General features: G+C 44.0%; 1 protein-coding gene across 4 annotated transcripts in view; it reads right to left on the reverse strand.

The window, feature by feature from the left end:
* The window catches only part of LOC139686796 (serine-rich adhesin for platelets-like), a 304,425-nt gene that overhangs the window by 18,526 nt on the left and 258,421 nt on the right, over positions 1-27,478 (reverse strand). For all 4 annotated transcript variants that reach the window (XM_071583840.1, XM_071583839.1, XM_071583841.1 and 1 more), the window contains one exon: positions 196-376. In XM_071583840.1, coding sequence (XP_071439941.1) covers positions 196-376 — 181 coding nt within the window. The remainder of the gene's footprint in view (positions 1-195; positions 377-27,478) is intronic.

Genomic DNA, 27,478 nt, shown 5'->3' on the forward strand with positions numbered 1-27,478 from the left:
AAATGTTTTAAAAAATACTGCCAATTCTTCTAAGAGGTCAGCTAAAGTTATGGTACACAAATTTGCTGGCGAGAGGCCGAAATATTAAGTAATTACTTTAATTTCTATCATTGGAGAGCTTCAATCATATGGATGACGTTCTATGCAAAACAATCTCCCTCTACCACCAACTGAGTAAAATATAAAGGTCCATACCTGTCGGGGTGGTCTGAGGGAAGTAGCTGATCCTGTCCTAAGTGGTATCCTTCCTCCTGGAGAAGCATTTGGGGTGTTTTGGTTAGAGAGATTGGAGGCCTCTGATGCTGTACTTGAAGCTCTGGGTCGTAGTAAGCGTGTCTGACGACTACCTGTCCTCCCATCTGCCCCATCAGATAGCCTGAGAAAATAGAAGGAAAGGAAAAAATTAGTGGTGTCAAAGAGAAATGCCACCAAGGAGCTACATCAGAGATGAAATATAGATTTATAACAAGTTAGAAGCCACTGTAGACGTAGAGAAAGTAATTTATAGTACATTTCTATATATATACATAATCAGAACACTAACTTAAACTGACACATATGCAAAGGATAACAAAAAGGCGAGAAGTACTCATAACATGTAAGCATTATTTAAAATAAAATAATAACTGCCACCATGCAATACACAAATATGACATTGTCTAAGGAGTGAGCTTTGAGAGATGAGCACTCCTATTCTCACACCATTCAATTTCAGCAATCGAACAATGAGCACATCGGAGCAATGACGAGCATCCTGCCAGATGCCAAGCAATCTTAAAAATCGCAGAAATAAACACAGAAGAGAGTAATCTTAGACGAAAACCACTGCTACTCATGACTAACAAAGATGGCTCGACTTTAATTAAGAACGAATGATGAGGTCTCAGGCGTGATATGGTGGAAGCGTAACATATTAAAACCACAGGTGTTGCAATTTTCCACTAGATATTTTATTTCAACACTACCGGTTTCGATGTTTTCACATCATCACACCTGATGATGATGTGAAAACATCGAAACCGGTAGTGTTGAAATAAAATATCTAGTGGAAAATTGCAACACCTGTGGTTTTAATTTAATTAAGAAGGATGTGAAGGAAGAATGAAGTCCTCTTTTGCTTATTATGTGATAATCTGTGGAGAGGCGGCGAGTGAGTATTTTGTCGAGGAGAAAGGGAATCTCGAAGGAGAGGGTGGTTCTGACTTAAATCTGCTCTGGAGCCAAACATAATGCGCACGTACTCAAATGCGGCGCCCATCTCGGTTGCCGCAGGAGGCGAAACCGACCGTGCCAGCAGGGATCGTCGGACAAGTAAAACGTGTCGTTTAAAATACATGTGTCAACCGCAGTTCCGTTAAGAGGTAGGGTAGTCTTTCGGCATAGTTGAAAGAGCAGCAAGTTGAACGGTCATGCGGTCGCGACCCCGCCACGAGTGAGCGCCGCAACACAGAAGAAAACAGAAAAAAAAGTAAACGCCCGCACGCGAGTCACGACTGCGTAACCCTTGACCTCATCAAAAAACCGATGCGGGAAAACCAACCCGCTCATGCATTTTTTTTTCGTCCTAAGCGCGCCCGTCGTAAGGGCTGAAACAAGGTGGATTCCCGCACGTGATTCGGCCTTAATCGTTGGGTGCTCTGAACTTCCAGAACGCAGCCTGGAAAATAACAAAAGAAGAGAGGATAAAGGGTAAAATGGCCCGGCGAGAAAGGGAAATGGCGAACCTGCTGTCGTGCGCACCGCATGGCTGGCAGCCATTAACGCCCTGGAGTGAACTAAGAAGCCGCGGTCACAACTCTCCCGACAGAGGGTGTAAAGTGGTCACTGATGGCTCGAAATAATCGCCTCCTCCCTTAACTGTTGAATAAATTCTAACAGATGTTTGACATGCACGAATGGTGCGCTACACACGTCGGTTTTTTCTGAGACCAAAAGCTACGTTCTCCTGCTTGGGCGGATAACCACTAACTTTGAAGGGAACCCGTTTCTAATAGCTCGTATAAGTCATCTCAGAGCTGTCCGTCTGAAAACAATAATAAAACATAAATATTTCTAAACTAGATCCGGTAGAGTTGAGATAAATGATGATCATTTCGCGACGGATTTATTTTCATTTGAAAGCGTTGGACGGCTGAACTACCAGATAGTTATATCCTTCAAAATTACTTTAACTTTGAGAAAGAAAATTTGTATTTTTTGTGATTCACCTACAAGTCATGTATTTTGTTCAAACTTTAAGTTCTATGAAATCATTGACCTATACCTCAAAGATAAGCTTATTGATGCTGTTGGTATTAGGAAGACATTTTTTTCAGTTTTCTAAGTCTTTCCAATTTGATATCATACCTGCAATTCACGTCGGCTGCTTAATCTTAAGGTCTACGATAAGTCAAACTTGGTCTTATATTGATTTAACTGCGGGCACTGTTAGGCCTTACTTAAGCATAGTAATCTAATGCTGACGAGATATCTCTCTTTGTACTTCCAACCAACTTCCAAATTAAAAACACACACTGAAGTCACCAGCATATGGTTGGTTCTGATATGCGAGGACTGAGCTCCCCTCATTCGTACTAAAAATAAGCTCTAGATTTAGTGAAAGTCACACCTATTTGATTAAACTTCGACACTATCCAGCCACCCCTACTGATGAGTAACCTCAACTACCAGCTGACTTCTCATATGTACTACTACCAGCTATGTAAATACCAACGAGAGTTTTGAAAACCTTTCCCGAAAAAAGTTTGCACCCAAGACATTTAACTTCGACTGCCAAATTTCTTTTTCCGTCATCTGCGATCACTTCCAAAGTTAACACGAATTATTTCTATACCTCTATTTCTACAGCAATAGCTTATAATGAAGTCAATATGTGGGGCACCAAAGAGAAATAAATTCTAGATTTCATTAACATCAGAGATCAGGAGCAAATTGTTTATATATTAATAGGGAAACACAATGAGAAAATTCTAAGAAAGATATATCTACTTTTTCAAAACGGTACAAACGAATGCGAGGATTTGATCTGTCAAGAAATGGACATTTTGCGGAGACTATTCGCGTAGAACTTATAAACGTCCAAATTTATGAGGCGATCAATATAGGTTGTACCGAAGAATTAAAACTATTTGTGCCAGCAAGCAAAAAATAACGTACTGTACCTAACTTTTTGTTGCAAATGGTCGAGTCAAGTTTCATGTCATATGAATAGTTATTTACAATCACTCCAACATCTCAATCCACCAGCGCTAACAGAGTACTCATTACGAAGACAACTTTTAAAGTAATTAACCGTCGTCTTGCTATTTTTATTTGCTCCGTCAATTCCGTTCCTCAGGTACGTGGAAGTAGAGGGAACCGAATCTGGAATTGCGCCACGAAATTACCGGAGGACTCCTGGCACCGCTGGAGCCACGAAGATTATATGCACGACTTATTATTTTGCATGAATAAAAACCACTTTGAGGTTATTAATGACAAGGAATAATCGTATTGCCGCATTAAACTGGTAGGTAGGTGAGAAGGGAAATTTACCGCCGAACTTATGTAAGAAATCGATGATTACCCTGTAGTGGTCAATTTTAATAAATGAGTCCATATGATCAATTGTAATGCGAAGCCATAGAGCAACCGGTGACATGATACAACCATTTACTCCAATGCCCGGTGACATAACATTCTTCGCCATTGTGGCGGATTGCAGGGTGTAAGATGTTGATGTACGTATTCGCCATCTCCACAACGGACTCAGCGCCTGGGCAACACACGCCCACCCGCAAATCGAACAGCGGCGCAATCATCAGAACGACGAGGCAGGTGGGTCCGGGGAGACCACGCAGGTGAGTCACCGGATCGGCAATAGGATTGAGGGAGCGGCGCATGAGGATGGCGGACGACGGTCGCCCCGATATTCAAGGTTACACCGCCCCTTCCAGGGGAGCCTTTGCCAACGGGTCCGTGGAAGAAAAACAAGAGAGAGAGCCGGTCGAAGGATATTCCTCCACTTCCCCCACGTCACATCCCTTCCTCGATGCTCGGGGGAGCGAGGCGAGGGGCTCAATGGAGCGTGGATACGATCTCACGACTCGGCCTCCCCCTCCCTCCCGCGCCGACAAAGCAGAAAGGAACAGGAAGAGGGGGGGTGTGATGAGGAGGAGAGTGGAACGAGTGAAGCGCAAGGGATCGAGAGGCGAGGAGAGGAAATGGGGCCCAGTGCGGGAGACAGTTCCCGAGCCTGTCTCGCGCAGGGGCCGCCGCTGCCAGACGGATCGAGCGTCTTCACTTAGTAGAGAAATTGAATCCGTCACCCTGTTTCACCCTCACTCACGTCCCCACTACTTAAACCAAAATATAATGAAGGGGGCGGGAAAGAGTGAACGGAGTTGAATCATGTTCGAGTGGCATTAATGAAGTGCAACATGATGTATGTCGATGCATCGGAACCGCGACACATCATGTTCTTTGACGTTGCGTCTACAAAACATTTACGATGAGGAGCATTGAAGGTTTGACGTTTGAGGTATTATATTTATCGATATACACGATTTATGCTCCACTTATTAATGAATATTAAAAATGGAATGTCACACTACCCAAAGTTTACCACCAAAAATGTAGTGCAATTCGATTAATCGCATTTCTTGAAAAATAAGTATTCCACTGCGATATCAGGTGAAATTGGTTCAGAGCAGTCAACATAACGCGACTCTCACATGTATATCTCAGGTGATATATCGTAATACTGATAAGTTTTGGGGGAACAAAAGTTCACTGAGGTTCTCTGAGGAATTTTTCAGATGTTTCAGGCGGAGAATCCTCTGAGCGTAAGTTTTCAGTGAAGGTAATTTAAAACAGTAAAAAATTGGCAACTCAAAACTCTCTATATCTGTGACTTGAGTACCACTACCAGGCAGTCAGTGTAGCAGTCCCAGAAGTATTTTTTACGACGACCACCACGCCCAAGGCGAAATTCGAACACCATCGGGCTATCTGGCGAGTTTGGTGCCCACCGACCCAAGTGGACCTGCGCGCGGCCCTTAATTAGTGACAACTCACGCTAGAGATTCTTTCTTAACGGTCGAAGCGTTTGAGGAAATTTTCTGGGCGTTTCCCTGGGCACGCCGAGGAGAATTCCCTCCCATGGCAACCCACGCGACTTCCGCCGCACGACCTCACCCCTCTCGAAAGGGAAAAAAGAGAAAATAAACGCAAAGAAAAAACTTTTGGAAACGTGAAATTCCGAGAGGGTTAATGAGAAAGAGGGAGAAGTTCGGGGCGAGGGGGAAGGGGTGGGCGAACGTGCACGGGAAAGGGGGTTGGAGAGAGGGGTTTTTCCTCGACCACTTGAGGAGGAACCCGCCGCGGGGGAGGAGGGGACGGCAGCCGAGGAGGTCGAGGGAAGATGGGAAGCCTTTTCGGAACGAGAGATGGATTACAGAAAACAATAACGAGCCAGAGGAGGAGCGTGATATTAAACAAGACACGACTCCCCCCAGTCATGACTGTGGGTCCAGTCGCGGGGCCAAGGGAAGACAATGGGGCCGAAGAGAGAGGTGGAGGCAGAGGTTTTTAAAATGTTCACCCCGAGATCTTTCCCTCCCGCGAATGCCTCCTCGTTCTCCCTTTTCCTGCGAAGACTGGAGCGCTCTCCTTTTCCTCACGCCACGCCCTCGGAGAGGAGAAACTGGTGCGATCACGCGAACGCCAGCTGCCATATTACGAACTCGCCCCGAATTTCTCGATCGGTCGCAAGGAACGGGATTGAAGAAAAAAAAGGGATTGGCCACAGAAAACAATAATAAGACAGGAGGGAAGAGCGTGGTATTAAAAAGACGCGACTCCCCCCCCCCCCCCAAATGCCACGTCTAGGGGTCAATTCGCGAGGCCGTAAAAAGAGAGATGGAGGCTTTCTGAACACGGAAATTTTTTTCAGAAACTAAAATCCCTATTCCGTTTTTTTGCATCAAATCGACATAGTTGTTAAGTATTAAACAGCAAAAAAAATGTATTTGGTGAAGATTTACGTCAAGGAAAACGGGAGCTGGCTAGATTAAATGACTCCTTCCCGATAGCTCAGTATCAAAGAGATAAGCGTGGAGGGCAATCCCCGGAGCTTTAAGAAATTTACACACAACAGGCTCTTAAATTATTCCCATCGAAAAAATGTCCCAATTTCCGAATTTTCACGGATTCCGTAAACGGTTTCGAATACAATCCGGCCAAACATTTACGAAGTATTTTTCATTTAAATGTGGTTTAAAACCACGGTGGTAGAACAGCTAGGAATCATTCAGGAAAGCGTAACATGACGCTCCGAAATGTTACACACGGTGAATGACATTGGATTTGCAGTAAAATAAACTTACAGAACGGAAAGTATTCGAAAGCTGTGAGTGAAGGATGGGAGGAAATTTTCACCCCTAAAAGAAAAATGAACCACCTTATGTCCCGCATCATCACCTTGAAAAATGTTAACTAAAATCCTTGGAGTCCTTCAGGCGAGAAAGGGGGAAAAACAGCTGTTTCGGGCGGCAGACTAAAATCAAAAAACCCGACAGAGTGATAGACCGACTTTGCTGAGTCCTTTTCCTTTCATATAACCCCTCAGTTGCAGAGGAGGGAAAACAAATAATCATCGAAGCCGTCTTGACTTTAACCGTAGGAAAAAATGGGCGGTATTTTTTAGACCCTCGAAAAACCACGTGATAGTGAGGGAGTATGAGAGCGGTGGAGAGGAGAATTGAAACGGACCCAGCCGACCCGCGGGGACGGATTGTCGAGGCATTTTTAAGGGCCATTCGTTTACTCTGATATTTTTTAGCTGCCCTGGGCGTACAATACGAGCTGTCAAACGTCTCCCACGTTTCCAGACGGAGGCGAAGAAACTGGAGAGTGGAATGAGCAGAAACGAGTATTTTTATCACCCAGTACGCCGTTGACAGTGCGCCTGCTGTGAACCTCCTTAGATGAAAGCAAAAAATTATAATAATTCTGTGACGGACCGGTACAACAGCGAATAGTTCTCGCGATCGTCAAAGTGTGTACCCACGTGGGGGCGTGGTGTGCACTACTGAAGCTTGAGACTTCCTTTCGGTTTGCAACTCAAAGAAAGGGATAACATAGCCGAAGCTCAAAACTCATTGAAATGACCGAAATTGGGCGAAGAACAAACCGAGCAATTGAAACCAACACCCCAATGCTCGCAAAATTTCTCCAGGCAACATTTCGGATGCAGAACATCAAACTGGCCTGGGAATCCAAGACAGACATTATTTACGGCCGCCGCTTATTGACAAATACTCTACAACCCCACTTGACTGCCTGCTCCTCCAGTGATTCCGTGAACAAAAGCTAATATTAAAAGGTTTTGGGTGTACACACGCACTCGTATTTTATGCATTTTTCTTCTCCGTCGGGTCACCACGAAACAATTCAACGACCGCGCAGTGTTCTTTGAAAGGAAGACACACGAATCATAGGGAATGGTGGCGAAGGAGAGAGGTTGCTGTAAAGGTAGATGCATATACACCTTGTTATCTTGATTGGTGATGGAGTGTTGAAGATTGTGATAGAGGGAAGAACACGAGGCAAGCGAGGAAGGGTTAGGCATAATATATATTTAGAGTACATATATTATTATTAGGTAATCTACCGGTTAAGGTACGTTTTTGGATGGACACAACTATCAAATAAATATTTTGTGACACAATCCAGCAACCTAGTCTACATCAGGTCCCTCTTCATCTCTGAGTACTTCCTTCCTCTCTTCATACCGCTCAACATCCCTATTCTACTCCTGCCATCTCCTCGTTTGCCTAACATTCTCCCCTCTATCACAGTCTTTAACGTCTTACTTCCGTTTAATATTCCCTTCATCCGTTTTCCCTGCCTCCTTATGATTTCTATCAACAATCCCCTCTCCTCCCCACCATACCTAGCATTTCCTCGTTTGTTTTCCTTTCGGTTCATTTCACCTTCTTCATCTTTCTCCACACCCACAATCCAAAAGCTTCCGATCTACTTCCATCATCCTACTCCAGTGACCATGTTACCGCTCCGTACTTAACTACACCAATTATGTATACGGATATGTACACACACATGTATATATATGTGTTAATACATATGACTACTGTAGTATTTATTCAAAACTTCCGAGTTACTTCGACGAAATCATCTGTAATTATATATATATATATTACTTATATATACGAGGATCATGCCAAGTTGACAATGCAAAATAAAATCTGTCGAAATAGAATATGTTTACATGTATTTCTATTTTCGATCACTGGAATAGATTTCACACTCTAAAAGTGTACGTAATAAAATTGCAAACAGAGGTCGTAAGAAGTTAAATATGCCGAATGGCTCCGACAATCAATCAGTGGGAAGGGGGCGACACTAACGAGCTCTATCGACGTCGTGCGCAGTCACACGGATCGGCAATTTATGGAAACTCGACGCTGTTTCGACGGGCGTGCGAAAGAGAGCGGCCTGATTAATATAAAGGGATTTCATGAGCATTCAGAAGATCAAATTAATCCCCAAGAGGCAATTCGTGGCTCATAATCAAAATTGCGCGCGTTTTCCGAAAAACATGAAAAATTATGTAGCGACCTCCAGCGGGGTTCGCGATGATGGCTGAACATCAGTCGCCTGGTAGAGAAGTTAAAACAGTGGAGATGCAACTAAAAAGTTTAATTTACATCGACAAGCGGAGACGAAAATTGGTTTTCCCGAGATTGTCAATCGAATCATGCGAGTTTTATACAAAAAAAACCAATGCATTGGAAAGCAATGACTTCGAGAGGAGGAACATTTATGGTTATGTTCGCGTCGAAAGTTAGTAGACGGGAGTATTGGAGAATCTGATCGATACCCGCGTCGTTGTTGAACTGCAGAATGTGTTAAGTTTAGAAGAACGAGACCGAACTCTGGAAGAGAATGTTTGAGTTTAGATATACCAAAAGCGACCAGCTCGAAGCAAGGGTTGCCCCCCCCGGGGGGGGGAGGCTTGAAAGGTGAGGAAGGGTGCTGCGGAGAGGAAGGGAACGAAAGCCTAACGAAGCCTCCTCATTAATCATTACCTTCTCTTCCCCCACCCCTTTAGTCCATTTTCAGGGATATGTCATTCCCTTCCGGCACAATGTGCTTGGCAGGTTTTAAAGGCTGGGTTAAGATAATAAATCACAGTGCATCTTAAATTTATGAAAGCATCGAAAAAAATGGGTGACGGGGGTGGAACCCCGCCCCCCTCAATTGCCTTCCACAACGACGCCTATGAGTTGAAGGCTGGATCGGTTTGTAATTATAGCTCTTCCCGCACTAAACCCAACGACGTGTGAAATTCACGCATTCCTGGTAGGGGAGGCATTCATTTTCCGACGCAACCTGCGATGACATAGGAAGACTAAATTTCCAATCAATAGTCACATCAACAATCCACCCACATCAATAGCACACCGCCAAATTTTGAGTTAACCAAAGGCAATTATTACATGGCGAAACCATCAATTAACAAGTTGCACGTCTACAAGAATAGCTGGGATTAAAATAAATACTCGACGTTTCGCTCTCCTCTCACTTAGAGCATCATCAGGAGAATGATAATAATACAAATTTGCACTCTTTTTATATAATCCCAGGCGACCACGACCTTTGCTTCATTGTTGAGCGATTCCAAAATATTAATAATCACGTTGACTTTTGGGTAACTCAAACTTGAATCAGGTAACTCTTTCAGATCGTAATAATTTTGCAAACACCTTTAATGGTTAAACTTGAGGCCTTTTAGGGATTTTACTTTGATTCGAAGTTATAACGTAAGTGACACAGTCACCAGCCTTGGCTAAATGCTTAATGCTTTGAAATAAGCATTTGTTTAGAGGCGGAAATCGATGATAAGTACATCAGGTTAATACGAAAGGAAAAGATCAATAATGACTTTAACATGGAGGGTAGTGTTGTATGGTCCTGAAACCTCTCCTTTGAGGCAATAACTTGAGTGCAGATTGGGGTATTTGTGACGTGTAGGGAGAAGAAAGGAAGAAATAAGTTCGAAGAAGACAAACGCATTTTTTCATAGTATGGGAAACGAGAAGCAATTCATGGGGGAAGTATTGAAAGGTGAAGGAATTCGGAACGCCGTGACAGATGGGAGAATATTTACTCAACGGTGTAAGAGAAAGGACGAGAATGGGGTTTAAGACAGAGTCGAGGATAAAAAAGAATTTAAAACGGAGACAAAAAGAAAATAATGTTGGGAAGACAAGAGTTTTGGTTTTATGAAGCCGATATGTACTGTAGGCTAGGGACCATAATCTCGCGGCCATTTCGCATCAGTAATTTGTACATCTTCAACTACCGAGTCGACAGTATTCCAATGGCCTTTCGGCGTAAACAAATAACGCTATGAAGTTGCCTTATCCCCTATTGTAAACTGCATTTGAAAAAGCATAAGTATTCTACGTGCGAATCAATTCACCTGCCCTCACTAATCACGGAGCGTATGAGGCGGACGAACACTTTATACTCCGCTCTCATTCAATTCAGAATTGACGTGAGCAAAGAGACAGAATTAGAAGCATCGGCCCAATCAGATTGCATCATAAAATTTTCATCAAAATAAGGGTCTCATTAGGCGTTATTCACAATCAAGTTTCAATTTTCCCCTTTTAAGGAGCTCAATTAATAAACTACTACGTACCAGGATAACATTAAGGTACGCAGTGAGTATTATCAGGCTATTTGAACTTTTTCTATGACCGCATAATAATTTTTTCGTTAGTTTCGAAAAAGAATTTTCAAACACACAGCCGCTGTTTATTGGCACTTGTTCACGAAAAAAAGCCATGAATCACAAAACCGCTTCTCTTTCAAGCCTTTAAATTATCTCTTTTCCTTTTACAAGAAAGACATTTTATCACGAAAGAGAACCTTTTCTTTTTCTTCGCGGCCGGAAGAAGGAGAGGAAAAGGAACACGGAACTGAGGAATGCCGAGTCAGAATCAAGACGGGCAAAGAAGAGAAAGGCATCATTTCTGCAGAAAGGCTGGCCACGTCATTTTCTAATTAGAAGGGCCTCGTTAGTACATTAACGAGCCCGCAGGCTATCGCTGTCTTAGGGGCCATTTCGGATATCGCAGACTGACGTGACATTCCTTCCCGTCGTCGACGTTCCCCAAAACGGTTCCCACCCCCATAGTAACTTGTCGCCAAAGTAAACGCGCTGAATGTTAGTCCTGCTTACAACACTTTTACTAATTATTTTAGCTACACGAAGACGGAATATGCATGTGTATTTAATTTTCTGCCCGCCGTCATATGCAAAATTAATCCATTTTTCAGGGAATTTCAACAGGGATAAGTCCAAAGAGGCGGTGATAATTGTTGCCAAAAGGAGTGAATTAATGATTAAAATAATATTCAAGGGATTGAAATCTATTGCTCCAATTTGAAACGCTATGATTGAATAGACCGTTTGCGGTCAACTTCATTATATTCGAAAAACTAAATGAATCTTAAATTGAAAAAATAATCGACGCAAACATTTCACTAGGGCTTCAAACGATCTAACTACTATGAGACAGAGGATCTGAAAGTGATGATCACACGGGGTGACAAATTTTCTCCTCGAGTACAGCTTAGACCATAATTTACAAAACACGATGAGAGATCCCTTGCGATGCGAATACAACCAAATCCCGCTCTCCCTCTATTAAAGCAAGGGAACAAAGGAGACCCTGAAAATTTGGCAGGGGGCAGAAAATTGAAGGGGAACCCTCAAAAGCAACTATCGCATTCGAAATATATTCCAAGCTCGCAGAAAATCGGCGATGGGATTAACAATTACGTTTCTCGATGGCAGGGTATGCATTAAGCTGGAATTACATACCATGATCTCAGATTATAATACGCTATTAACGCTTCAGTATTAAGTTAAAACAAGAAACGGAAATGGCAGTGTACAGCATCAAAGATTCATCCAAAGGTTAACTGCTCTTAATCACGAACACGTCAATCATACTAATCTTCAATTTTATCATGACGGCTTTGATGAGGGGGATTTGGAGCGATCATGATAACGGAAGGAGGAATGAATGGGAGGAACTACAAATGACGACCAAGAAGAATACCTCACGCAGATTTTGGCGCAAAACTGAACGAAGATGCCCTTAAATTACCATGCAAATTAGAAGTGTTTACACATAATTATGAATACACACAGAGTCGTAAAAGTATCGAGGAATTGTCAAAATAAACGTATAAGTACAAATAAACAATTATGTATTGTTTTCATGCATATATGTTAATGTTTATTTGAGAATAATTATATACGTATGCGAGGTAGTGTTTCACTATTAATGTTCGTCAATATGATTACCGCTCCTCCCACTATCAGACACCTCACAAGAACAATCAATTACTCATTCCCCCGATGATGGTCATTGTAGGCAGGTTCCGCTGTTGGAAAGGAGGAAGTTGTAACGTAGTGTAGGGGCTTCCAGCGACAGAGAGCATGCGTGCAGGATGACCAGCATTCGCGCTCGTAACTTCTGAACGCAAATCCTTCCGACAGCCTAACTCGAAAGCGCCACGGGTGCTCCGTTCCGACAAAAATAAAAATCATTCGGGCTTTTACATCCGATGTACCCGACCTGAGGGGAGGGGTCGAATGGTGTGTCGAAGAACCCCAAGTCTTCCTCAGTTTGTGACCATAAGAAGCGGACTTCCCCTCCTTCGAAAATCAATCCGAAAAAAAATGAACGACGGGACATAAACAGGGCCAAAAGGTAGCCACGCGATTGATGATTACCCACGAATTCACTCGCTCCGAGCACGATACCAGGGACGTGACCGAGGGAACTAACTCACTCCGCGAGAATGTCGGGAACGTGCCACAATCCATCCCGTCCGCGGTGATTCACCGATATGCATCAACCCACATAGAGAAAATAATGGGGAAAAACAATGACAGCGATGTGATGGATGGGAGACCTCCAGATTTCGCACTAAAATATGAATCCACAAAGACTACACTACTCCTGCGTAGGATTTACATTACATACTTGGAAAAATGTGCGAGCGGTTTTCGAATTGGATGCATGAAAAACGGTTGCGATTAAGCCACCGCTGTCGATGATTTCTCACCCTTGATTACCGCGAAAATAAAAAGAAACAAACCCAAAATTAAACGATGGCATTTCTTCTCGAAATTTACACTCAGATATCTGGATGTGGACGAAATAAATGAGGGTATAGAGTCAATACCGTCAGGCGTGATTACGTAAAATGTTTCCCTATGTAAAAAAAGATAGCACTGCACACTATTAATTTAAACCACACCGATAACTTATACAAAGGAAAAATATCAATATTTTAAAAACTATTAAAAATTAAGGTGCAGCTTTGTGTCCAAGAACCACAAATTTCAAATCACAGTTCAGATACAACCTACAGAACATTTTTAAAACTAGCTTGCTGAGGACGGAATTCTGTAGCTCACCATTTCTGAGAACTGACGTAAATTTATGAATTTGTATGAAATCTTGAGTGTATGCACATCCTTCTGTGATCAAGTGATACATAGAAGTGATGTGTGATTTTTATTTGTACTGTTTATTAAAAATAAATAATATTTTTAATACAATGCAACTCTTGGACATAACATTTTCATTACTGCATCTGCGTGGCAGTCTTTTTTTCATATTTATCACATTCTTTAGTATTATTTCATTTTATCAAATTATATTGATTTCAAATAATTTATAATTTCGTGACAGGTTAACGAAACCAAGGCCAAATCACAGCAAATTGTTACGCGGCTTCTTTCGCCGTTTCTACTGAGTAAGTTCCAAGTTTCAAAGTTCAAGACGGATACCACTTCTCTCACGTTTTTGGCGCCAATCGAGAGTAGCATAGGGGAGTAACATTCCTTCTTCGGGGAAGAGAATAAAAAGCGCGAATTCGATAAGGACATCTTACGTCCGGGGAGGGGGGGGGGCAGGAGCCAGATGGGTGGTGGCAGGAAAGGAGCGCAGAGGTCGCTCGAGGCCGCAGGCAGACGGAGGACGCCGTCTCAAAACCTGCAAGCACCTCTCTCTCCTCGTACACCATCCCCTCTTCCTTTCCGAATTGCTTTTTTTATATATATATATTCACCCGCGCCGCCGGCTTCCTGTACCCCTCCGTCTCCATGGCAACCAATGCGGAGATCCGCGAAAACTAGCAGTTTCTTTTTTGCTCCGAAGATCTGCTGCGGTCGACAAACGAAAAATTTCACCGGGGAATGAAATCACTGATTGATTTTACTTTTTGCACTCGCGAAAGTCAGGCGTGTAAACAAACATTTCCGTGTTAAGTCCAAGCGGTAAAAGTTTCTTTGCCACTAAGTCCTTTTCCGTATTGCAAGTAACATTAGACACGCACGATGTGGAAGGGTAATGGGCAGGTATCGTTCACTTGCGGTGTAGCCTCTCTCGAATGATGGTTACGGGAAAGAATTTAACGCAAATCGAGCAAAAGGCTTTGGAATAACACGACAAGAACAATGGCGCGATAATACACCGACGTCAGTGAGGCGATTTTCACCTTAAAAAAATTATTTCACATAAAACCCCTCCAGTCTAAAAACAACACAAAGCGTAATATCATCGAACAAAAATTACTACTCCATTGAGTTAAAAAAATTGGAAGGACGGGGAACTTTTGGAATCCCAAAGTTGTGAGCATAATAACTAAAATATCAAGAGGAAGTAATTACATAACCTTTATAGAGAGGTCTATCTTTTTTCATCATCCGGTATCAAAACCAGACAATCCTCCACGTTTCAAGTGCAAGATATAGGATACCTGTCCTAAAAACACCAATATCTTAACGCACAAAAGATTACATGCATGCGGTTACTATAAGCTGACAGACGTGCCGCGAGTGTGGTGATTTTTTAAAATCTACTACTACGAAGAAACTGAGATAAAACATCAACAGGAATCAAGAATAACAAAATTCATAACGCCCATTTTGATTGATTGATGAATTGGTCATATCATGAAAGGATAAATATTACAATCGACGTCATTTATGCGAATTTTTATTTTAATTTGTGCAGCCAAAACGCAGAAAATGGTCCAGGTATTATCATTACCAATAACTTTGCTACATTCTCCTCTAACTGGACATCGTAAAATATCTATATGACCACAAAGCAACAAAATCGCAAGAATACAACATTTAAAAAATTGGATATGGTGTTTGGGATGATTATTAAGAAAAAGAAAACATTTTCAAAGGTGATATGCTTGGACTTTAGACGCGACATCTTTAGACAATGGTCTTCGTGGATGATCCAAAGGAGCTATTCACACTTTTTTTCGCTTAAGGACGTCACTCAGGGACGGGATAACGATAATACAAGCCCTCGTGAAACCCTTTCTCCTTGGTCGGAAAAAAAACCTTTAACTCTCCCCTCTACAATGCTTTTCAAAATCCGTTGAGCCACGCGTCGCTCGGGAGGGATGCAAGGAACGAGCGAGTGGTCTCCGGGATGGAAAAACCGATCAAGCGGATCCACTGCGATATCCACTCCCGAGAAGTCCTCATCCAACTAGGGCGACCCGCGGGCCAGCGGCGGGTAGGTGGCCGCGTCATGGGCCCCACTCATCACTTAGGGGCGCGGGGCCCGGAACACCGGGAGCCGACGGGGAGTGACGGGGATCCCTCCGCAGGAGTGGAGTGCAAATAGGCGAAGGGTTACGGCACGGGACCAGAAGGACGTGGGCGGAAGGGAACGAAGAAAGGAGGGAGAGAGAATGAAGAGAAGGAGGCGGAAGAGAGGAACGGTTGGAGGAGAGGTAGGGGGTAGGATCAATACGACGGCAAGGCGCTCTGACGGAGGGCGGCGGAGTCAGTCAGCGAGGAGTCCCCCATTAAAACGCAAGCCGCCCTCCGCAGACGACAGTTTATTGGAGGGGAGGGAGCGAAGAGGAGGAGAGAGAATTGGGGGAAGGGGGGGCGAGTTGATGAGGCTATCCCAGGACTGGAACTGCCAGTAGAAAGGTCAATTCATATCCCTTCCCTCCCTCCCCCTAACCATAACGCAGACTTATGGATGGAATTCATTACATTATTTGATTTCCTACGATAAGTGATTTTTTCAACCCATACCTCTCCGCGAACACTTAGCGGCTTGCACTCGATCTCGTACACCATTGCCGCTCCATACCTTCCTCGATGTCGGAGCTTCCGATTCACTACGCGAGTGACCGGCGAAATATTGACCGGACATCCAGCCACGGAGTACGACCGGTGCTACGAACGCGCGGGCAACATATCACGCCGCACGGAAAAGAATGGCACGAATGCGCTTTAATGAAAACCCACCTGTGATGTCACGTGAGGATGCAGTTGAATAGCAGAACGGGAGTAAACACTCGAGTCACAATCAATAAAGCTGATGGAGATAGCGGATGATTTCGGTTGTGCAAGCAATGACGACGAAATTTTCTCATGGATAAGAGATGTTTCGGACGGCAGGTAAACATGTAAGTTTCATGAAATGCCAATTTTCGACGCTTTTTATGGACCGAAGCTGACTAGATTAAGAGAATGCATAAGCTCACGAACCTATGATGAATATTGTGTACATAGGAGCCTTTTGTGGTACAGAAGACTGAGGACCCGGCTACATAATTTTGGAAAAACACCATGGTAACATAGTTAACAATTAACAGAATAAGGTAGCTTTCGAATTATTCATGTTTCATAACGTATCCACAATTTCAAGCTGCAAAATTACGTGGATCCTGGGCCGTGATCCTTGGCCTGTATGGTCTCGGGGGTAATATCGTGAGCTGTCAAGGATAAAAGAATATATCAACGTTCAGATGAACTACTAAATGCGAGTAGATTAACTCATATGACACTAAAGGCATCACTTATGTACACATATATCTCAGTCGCATACACACACACAGACACAAATCATGAGATCAAACAGCAAGTAAATCTACCCTTACTCATTAATGTCCACTTAAACCGTTACTTTGAAGATTTTTCGCTCGACTATTATTTTTTCTGTCACCTACGCCACGGCCCTCCCACCCTCCTGTCCCTTACAACCTCCTCCATTCATGTTTATAAACATGAATGGAGGCCTAAAGCACCCGGCAAAACGCTCCACTGGCGGGCCACAGGGTATTATGTAGATCTGTCTGTAGATTGGACGCCAATCGCCCAATCCAATGCTACATCGAAAAGTGATCGGGCAACAAAGGGAGAACGAGAGAAATGTCCTTATGGGCGAGCGGCGGGAAAATGAGATGACGCTGCGGAAAGGAACGAGAGTGAGGAAGGGATGGAGCGGGAATGAGACGGGTTCGGATAGGAGGGTGAAGGGAATGAGGAAGGTAGAGCCGAAGAGAGAAAGTGTAAGAGAGAGAGAGAGGGAGAGAGGGAGAGAGGGTGAGAGGGAGGCTGGGAGGAAGAGCGGTCGGGAGACGAGGAAAAGGTCGAATCGAAAGAAAGGGATCTGAGGCAAGATTAATGTTTGGGACGAGGTTACGTCTCCCCTCAAGTGCAGAAAGCAGAGGGGATTAATATATACGAAAGCTCTCCGCAGAAACACCGCTCGGCGGTGTGGAAGAATGGAAAGCCCGAACCTTCGAGATTCCCACTGGGGAGGATGATATTAAATAATTCAGGAAATTACCAGCATCTTTAATAATGGAATCCATCACTAAATCCGCCCGTTAATTCGACAAATATAATTAGTCAATATTTACACCAGTTCTTATTATTTTTTTGTTAATGATCGATCATGTGTGTAATAGACGACGTCCGTATGAACGTAATTCATTTCTGCAACTGAACGGCGATTTAAGTAAATTTAAGTAAAAATTTGGCGATAATGTTATTCCAGAATAGAAAGATAAGAGTTGCAAAACTTGCGCGCATTTTGAAAACTAGTTTTTCGATACGCACCGTCTCGAAGTCTTTCGGCTTCACTAATAATAAGAAAAGAGATTAATCCCTAGATGGATTCGGTTATATTTGTGATTCCGACGAAACTTTTATAACCATTCTTAAATCCGATCACGTGCAGGGCGTACTCGTATAGCATGAATTTCACACAATCCCAAAGCCCCTATATTAGAAGACTGAGAATACTGTTTTTGAAAGGTACCTATTTCCACGCAACTTATTACAACCATTACCCCACGGGAAAATACGGATAATAATGGCGGATTTTATGGGACATTTATCAACTAGGAACATAACCACAAAACATCGTTACCACAACGTTTGATCACGTTAGGATATTATTTCCAACGAACAGGAAACGATGGAAACAAATGCACCGAAGGGATTGCCCTTCGACGAATTAAAGTCGAAAAGAATAAATGGCTATATAAGCATTATAACCTTTCACCTAAACTAAAACGAAGTTTCCGAAGCGTGAACGCTGCAGCCGATTTTATCTGTATTTAAACACGCCATCTTTCTGGCTGCGTGTACGTACACTTTTCAAACTCGCGACTACCTTAAGAGCCGATAGGACAAAAGAGTCAAGGAACATAAAAGCAAGGAGTGGAATAAGTATATATACATGTTAGCTTTAATTTTCCGCAAAATCGCAAGGACTTCGAAACCTTTCAGGGCGATTTAGTCCCATATATTCAGTCGTCTAACGGCTCTGGAGCACTTGGAGGGGTCTCCGGCGTCAAAATTTCACCTGTGATATCCCAGCGCTGGGAGACGACCACGGACCTTTAGTTTATTCCCAAATTCGCAGAAAAATGGTTCGGGGGGTCACGGGTTGATGGGAGCCGCTCTGCAAGCATTTCAACGTCTCCCTGAAGGCCACGCTAGTGAGTGATTTGCTATGTTACAACGCTTGGAACTGAAATCGCGTTCAGCCCTACGAGCTTCGTCGCGTCCTGCGTCAACAGACCTGGGGTGGGGAACGACGATCGACGTTACCATAGGGGTGAAGGAGGGGGGAGGACGTGAAAAAATCGTGCCATCACTTGGCACTGATTGATCACGAGGCTCATGTCAAATCGGGAGGAGATCCGCGTCTCAAACATTTGCAACCGCCCGGCTCGGTTAGTGCGGAGAATGAAAAATGGCGACGGGATTTTATTTCCAGAGACGAAAACGAAAAGCGAACAAAATAACAAAGCACAAGGTCTGATGAGAATATCTGCAGACTCCCCAATTCCAGACTCGGAACCTAATCGAGGATGCAAACTTATTTGGCCGCCTGTCCCCATGAATGGATGGTGGGAGGGCCTTGCGGCACCTGCGGCTTCCGACCGATCACCCCACCGCCCCTCTCCAGCGCAGGGGAGGAAGGGGAAGGAATCGCCCCTCGAGGGATAGGGGAAGAGATGGAGCGGGACTCGGAGATCCGTTCCTGAGGAACCACTGGGAGGGTAGGGAGCACTATGAACTATGCTCTGCCCACGGGATAAGTCCCCTCGAGGGACTCGGGCGCTGGTGACCCCATCTGCCGGGAGATTCGAACTCCTGTAAATAAGTGATAATTCGGGACGTAGGGCAATTCCGCCACGAAAGAATTCCAGCTAGATAAATAATGACCGTATGTCGAAGGCAGAAAAATGGTAGCGTATTAAAGTGTACCCCTGTCAATATTATTGTATGTTAAACTAGACTGTAAACTATAGTATGTCAGGATAAGCATAAATGCCGACTAAAGAGAAATAAAATGATAAGTTTTTGGCTAAATATGAGATACACATTCGAAGACACTGAAAGAATGAAATAGCCACGGAAAAACAGCACGAAATAAATTAATAAAAGGAGATTAGTTCAATTTGATGACACAAAGTTTCTAACCAACCAATCATGAACTTAAACTAGGTAATTCATGAAATAGCGTACTCCAAAATGGAACTAGGTGACGATTTTATAAGTTAAAATATTCACTATTCCCGAAAAAAAGTACCCCAATAATGAAAAAAGCAAAAATAATAAATATCTGAAGAACCATCCAGGGCTCACATCGAACTAATCACTAAGAGCGAGAAATGCATATTCAGGAAAAGGGGAGGAGTCTCATCTTCTGAGCCACCTGCGATTTCCCACGGTATTCTATTATCCAGAAAATTACAAGGCTGAGATTTTAGAGAGGAATGCCGAAAGCAACACCATGAACATGTGATCCTCCGGACTGTAGACTTACGCTCTACCGAAGCGAGAATGCTCTGTACCCTCAGGCTACCTCGCCGCACAAGTAAACCCTCATCCGCAGGAGTTGAAATATTGTGACGAGGAAGGTCATTCACGGCGAAAGCGGCAGCTTGAAGAGAATTTATGACTACCAATCAGTACCGCTAACTACAATGACAATGAAATTCCAGAGTATTCTTAAAACCAACAACAGAAGATTTTGCAGGTGGGACTAAGAAGAAGTAACCCGTCACCTATGAAACAATAACGTGATTAAATATTATTCGCGAGAAATCTCTGGCGCCATAGTTACAAATTACAAAGAAATTACAATCATATTGATTTTATAATCAATTTTGATTCTCTTCGTAAGTGACTGCTCATTTAGATACCGCGTCAAATGTTCGTTGAACTTTTATCAGCACCGCCTCCCACGGAAATTCACAAACTTCTTCATCATTTTATATTCGATTGATGTCTCCCTACAAAATTCACGGAAAACCTCGTAGTGGTACTATCCAGACTCCAGTGCAGATGGACCAAATGCCACGTTTCACCTCTCGAGAAACGGAAACCGAATGCTCGAAGAGAGTTCGAACGGAAAATAAGAGCGCTGCAAGAGAAGGAAGAGGGCTTTGTGATGTTTGGGACGAAAGGGGTGAAGAAGAGGGAAAAAATAATGGGAGTCCCGAGGCAGACGCATGATAAAGGAGGATGTTGAGAGAGGGCAGAAATAACTCCCGCGGCGAACTTTCTCCGAGAAAAATGGAATAACTGAGCACCCACACTGTGGATACGAGTGCAAAAGGCATAAATACCTAGGTCAACACCGAGTAGTTTCGAGAGCAGAGAAAACTGAATTAACGTCTTTAGATTGAATGGATGCATGCGGACGTCTCATTGAGGCAGAACGCACCTCCATGAAATTACGCCTACGCAAAAGTCGAGGCAGGGGAAAATGCGACATTCAACCTCCGTTAAAAGGCAGGCGATGGATCAGAAGTTTCGACTGGGGGATCGTTGCGGTGGCTAACGTACTGGCTCTCCACCTAGAGGGCTCGGGTTCGAATCCAGGGGGTGGCAGATATTTTTCAGTTGTATCCCGATCCCTACTTGAGGTGCTTCGTGGAGGGCACTTTAAGTGGTTACGCAATCCGTCGGATGGGACATTAAACTGTGGACCCCTTGGCGCCTTAGTTAAGAGTAGGCTAATGCCGACGCCGGGTTTCTCTCCACCCTTCATCCTTTTCAGTCCATCCCAAATGGCGCAAATGACCTCAGCTGTCGGTCGCCTCCCCTAAAAACTACTACTACTACTATCAGAAGTTTCGAAGACTGTTACGTGGTCCGAAGTTTTCATTGAGCACACATTTCATCTTGACTTTTCCTCGCTTCCCCCGACCGAGAAATATTTCCGCGTGTGAATCATATTGGATGCGAACTGTTTAAGATCCCTCCTCTTCTTGGGAGCTCTACTTTAAAACTGTTCCCCCGCTGTCGTCAGGGCAACTCAACAAGGTGTCGTCTGAGCCGGCGGCAGGCACTTCAAGAAAGCTAGTTGGCATGCAACTCAGGCAAACAGACACCTGCGAGGACGGAAATTGGAGCCCGGGGGGTAGGTTCCGTAAAAGCGAGTGCCCTGTTTCATTAGATCTGAAAGGGGGCGCTGCCTCCACTGAACACCTTTTGCGGTCCCTAACGGCTGATTCAAGTGACAGTTTAGCAAAACCGTGGAAATTAAAATACACTTACGATGAGGAGGGGCCAATGTATCGCCAAGCTGAGAGCAATAAAGAACCAATTCCCTCGCCCTAGGTGCATAACATTATATTCTACCGGTAGGTTTTGGATGGACACATCCCATATGTACAACGATACATTTATTTGCCTCTCCTGTCAAAACACAACCTGAAATACGACTTTAAAACAAACCCTTCTTCAATTACGCATACTTCCTCCATTCCGTCCAACATATCCGTTCCTTCCTACCATATTCTCGTTAGCCTAACGATCACCTATTTATCATAACAGTCTTCAACATACAATTGTCAATCCAAATGCTCTTCATCTATCCCGCCTCCTTTGAAGTATTCCTTTCCTGCCTCCTGGGTGCATGTTTAATGATTAAATTAAAGGGTAAGGTCGTCGTGACCGTTGTCGATCCTTTGTTTTTCGGCGAGGTCTAAGCGTCCTGGAACAATTATCGCTCACTTGGTCCATAGGATTTTCTGCCTACCTTCCTAAACGCTCGCTGAAATGTCTTCACAAACATCCACGTGCCTTTCTTTAGTAATTTGCTCAATAAAACTATAAATATCCTTGAGAGCATGAGATCTCTTTGGCCGCCGAGCAAAGGGACATTTGGAATTCTGACACTTTTCCGATCCTTATATTCTACAAATGGATTCTTCGCCACATATTTAGCTTCCGCATTATTTTTCGCAAAGTGCTCTTCCGCGTCTTCCCTCCTCAATAACGATCTACTGCAGCTTCCCAAACTGCCTCCCAGCGCTCACTTCTCTTCCACATCCCCTCTTTCCTATGCCATCAAAGTAGCCCACCCATCCTGGGAATTCAACTTTCTTGCTTCCCTCTTTTTTATTCCCCCATAAGTGTCACCCGGGAATTTAGCTTGAGGAAACAATTTCTTAAGCTTAATTTCTTAATTTCTTAAGCACATCAATTATTATCGTTATTTTGATATCATTATATTTATCTTGTTTATTTACTGCAAAACACGATGGTTTTGGAGATAAGTACGCTTCCTTTTTCTAAGCTAGAGCGTGAAAGCTAAACCACAAGATTGCAATGAATATTAGTCTCATTATCTTTATTATTGCAAGCTCATTACTCCCTGCACTAATTAGAAGCACATCCCTAGATATTGAAGTTACTGGAGGAGAATTACAAACTTGTTTTCACCATTAGGGAACAATGCCACCACATTATACCTGACACCATATCACATACACAAGAGCACATTACTCACGTAGCGGTAACCTTAACAACTCCACTTAATTCCGATATAACGGCTCGAAGAATGTTTACGTAGAACAATTACCTTGCAGTTTTTGCATTTTGTGTACTTCTTACCCGTGAAGGTTCCCTTCATTAATGCCCTGCGACTCCGTGTAATAATATTCAAGGCTTCTAATCCAAAACACAAAAGTGGAACTGCAACCCCGTGGTCCGTCGTGGCATTTGCAAAAAAGAGTCCGAATTCATTGCCATCGAGGGTATCGCGAATTCATGCATATTTCTCCCGCCATCCGAACCGGGGGGGGTGAAAAAAAAATATTTTCTCGGGTCGATATCCACCCGGGAGTCCGAAAAGTCATTAAGACGGACGGACGGTGAAAGAGGAGAGGGAGGGAGAGGGGGGGGTGGGGATCGAACCGTTTTTGCACTCGGGAGACTCCCACCCGTCCCGATGAAAATAAAAACGCAAAACATTGGGGAGGGAGGAACGCACGCCAGGTAAAAACACAAGGGGGTAAGCGAAAAGAAAAAAAAAAGACGGGCGAGACGGGCGAAACGGACTCATTGTCGAACGGTTGAAGGAGCGCGAGCTCGGCAGGCGAAGGAGAGAAAAAAAAAGAATTATCGCATCCGCAATACGCAGCGGGACCATCCCCGACGTCTGGTCCCCAAAACCACCCCCGCCACGCGACCCCCTCCCCCTGGGGGCACGGAGACAACGCACAGTACGGCAAAGGGCATAAAATAGCTCGCGTCATAGTCGCCCGACGACCCATTCGAGTCGAGCACGGTGGTGAGGGGGAGGAAAAATCGATGATGGTTCGGCGAGCGCGGATGGGAAGGGATTTGAGGGAAACCTTGTTAATTCCACCACGGATAAGGGGTGGAGGGGGATTATGGGGGCCATTATCCCATCGCGGAGATTACGACGGGAGTATCGAAGGGAGAGAGATCACTCCCGCCCGCCCGCCTGCCTCGATACTCTTCTTGAGCATCGATTAACATCCGATCTCGCCGCGTCGACTCGATCATTCGCCGGCTCGGATACCTAGACGTCAGGCGCGGGTAACCTTACGTTTGCCGCATACTTCACCTCTCCTCTTGGTGCATCGGTTTTACCCATTAATGAGGCCCGGCCATGCAATGCGGAGGTGAGACTTCGCTCCGAGACAGACGCAGCCGCATAGGAAAAGGAACAGTCCGAATGAAAGAATGGAAAGGGGAAAAATTCATTCGCTCGCAAAAAACAAGACACGTTTTGATGGCGAGGAGAAATATAGTCATCACTCCTAACGACAACTGTTCCCATTAAAACTCGACAGGAATAATTTGTTAATTCATATCGCTACGCTTACGTTCGTTGGTATTAGCAACTCGGAAGTTGAAGGAATTCATTTTTCGGCCCGGGTGAAGAAATAATGTTGATAATCGAAACAATGGGACCGCTAGATGCACCGAAAAAATATGCTGTACGTAATGGACACACTTTTTGAACGATTGATGACTTTGGTATACTTACGTTTTGCGTGTAAAAGCAGGTTTAATCTTTATTTTTACGTACGCCATTTTAAATTATTTGCATACAAATATAGATCAAACTAAATGAAAGTGTGTGCGGCCAATTTCTTTAGCACCGCCAAGCAATTGCCAGGGCAGTAAGAATCTGAGAATGCTAACACATGTAAGAAATAAAGGCACATTGGTTGAGAAATACTCGTAAAAGGGCGCGGAAAAGTTGAATGAACGCAATTGACGAGAGACTGAAAAATAGAAATATAACAAGCATTGGAACAATAGCCAACGTATTCCTAAGTGCACTGATGTAATAAAAACCAACGGGTATGCCAGGAAAGGAAGGAGGCCGGGGTGGAATATTACGTTAGGATTAAGGTATTATACACACCTTTAACGTCTAGGACCGAGATGTAGGCGTGCACGTCTAGTACACGAGTGTTTAAATGTTTCTACTCAATAATAATAATAATAATAATAATAATAATAGAATTCGGTGTACAGTGACGTTTTTCTAGAGTCCCTGAGGCAAAGCCAGGGTGATGAGGGAGTCGCAAACTCAAGTGAGGTGTAACCCAGCGCAGATCCACTGTTGGCGTGACGCCTCTTATAACTTGGCAAGAAAATTGTAAGCCGAGTGCGCTAGACGGCCGTGATCGAAAATCGAGGATGGGGCAGTCGAGAGAGGTGCGTTCCGGTAGGAGTAACGGCCAACGGTCCTCCCTCCCACGCACCTCGCCTCCCAGCACTGCACTCGGGCACTTATCGGGAAAATGCGTGACGCAGTGCAGTGTCGCATCGGAGGGCGGAATCTTACGCAACATGGCGCACTGCGTGATGTCTGGCCGGTCGTGGGTGCTGGGTTACACCGGAGTACGAGCCGTGAAGAGGAAACCGGGATTACCTCATGCCAGACTAGGGGAAGTTTTAACTGCTTAAGTAAGCTCAGATGAGCTAAACGCAATGTTTTGTTAACCGAGTTAATATAAAAGTTAATTGGTAATCACAATCATAGGATTAGCCCTAAGAGTTGTTCCTAGAGTTGCTCCGACAAAATATTTTTACTCAAGCGAAAAAGCGTCACAAAAAATCATTCAAAATTCATGGAGAGACCGAAGAACAGATTCATTTCCAATAATACGGCCGAAACGCATTTTTAAAAGTTGTCTGACTTCCTTTCTTTTCACGTGAATTGGTATCAAACTTAAAAATTCCAATAAAATCGTCCTCGATCGAAATACTTACTAATGAATTGCCAAGGTTTACGTCAAGTTCTTTCAAATGGAGAGAACGCGTTGCGCTCAATAATTAACGGAAAAATAATTTAACGCCTTAAGCGATAGCCGAAAAAATAACTTTTTAACTCGACATAATAACGCTTAGCGGGATACCATTCCAGTCGGGTCCCAGCCAACTACGCACCACCCATTCGCCGCTACAAGCATCTCGGTTGGTTCAGAGAGACTGAACTTCACCAATTGAGTTATTTCATGGCGAGGATTTCAATGCAAACTTGCCGCGTTTGCCTCTCTGCAGAGGTAAATAAGAATACTGAATTTGCGAGATCATCAAAATTTGCACGAAAACCCAATTTATTATTCACCATTTGAAGTTCAACATGGACAAGGTAAATTTATTAACTGCGCTCGGGGGTGGGCGTAGGTGATTTCGACGTGTATTACACAAACTCTAGTCTCTCGTATTTACACATGAAAACATTTGATGGATATATTTTCACTGGATTTTTAATGTGAAATGGCGTAACTAAATCCCTAAAAAATACTCTACGCCTGGCTTAATGAATCATTTGGTCATTCTCATGAATCTAATCCAATGGTATAATTCAGAAAATATATTCACACCATGTTCCATTGGAAAAAAATATTTGCAATATTTTCAAGCTATTTCACGGGACGGATTTCGACACTAAAAACAAACAAATATACCCTGGACGTAGGATAAAAAAGAAAGAGAGGCTTCATAAATTACCCGATTGCATGCCGAGAGGAAAATGTGAACGCAAAAGCTGTAAGTTATTTCCCCGTGTTTCGTACCACGGCGACAAAAGACAGACTTGGAGAATTCCAGTCTCCAAATAAAAATAAAAGGGCTCCCAAGCCGCACTCGAGGGTGGGAGGGGGGAGGAACGGGGTCCGTAATTACGGTCCAACGTGAAAGCACCCGGCTCCCTCGACGACGGAAACGGACGCTATTGGTTTGGGGATAGCCCCAAATGTCAACGCGGGGTTCATTCACCAAGTAGCGTCGCTGCCCTTTCGGCCCGAGGGAGTTGGGGGCTGGAAAACGCCGCGCGACCCCCGAGGGGATGGGCGAGATGCGGAAAGGCGACCACGCCCGACCGTGGGCCAACGAACAATGAAGTAACAACGGCGACCTTGCAATGGTGGCGAGCGGAGGGCAGAGGGCGTGACGAAACAAGATTGTGCGACTCGGCGCGGCATTTCAATCTGGCGATCGGAGGGGGCAAGTTCGCCTGATAAGAATCCACATTATCCGCCGACTGCTAACTGCCACCCAATAACTCTTTTGCAATAACCTGTGTTGAATGAATCCTCGTCACCCAAGGCAGTGATTCTCAATCCCGACGGATTCCCCGGGATACTCTCTCGATCGACATAGGTAAATAATAACAACAATAATACCATCGCCACATTTATCTCCATTTTGACTCCACAATTAGACAACTTGAGGATTCTTCGACATAGGAAAAATCGCATTCAATCTGCCAAGGAGGAGTAGGATATCAAAATTCCCATAGACCTCGTATTTTAATAT

This window comes from Hetaerina americana, unplaced genomic scaffold (assembly GCF_022747635.1).
Source record: "Hetaerina americana unplaced genomic scaffold, ioHetAmer1.1.p SCAF_15, whole genome shotgun sequence".
NCBI classification, from domain to species: Eukaryota; Metazoa; Arthropoda; class Insecta; order Odonata; family Calopterygidae; genus Hetaerina; species Hetaerina americana.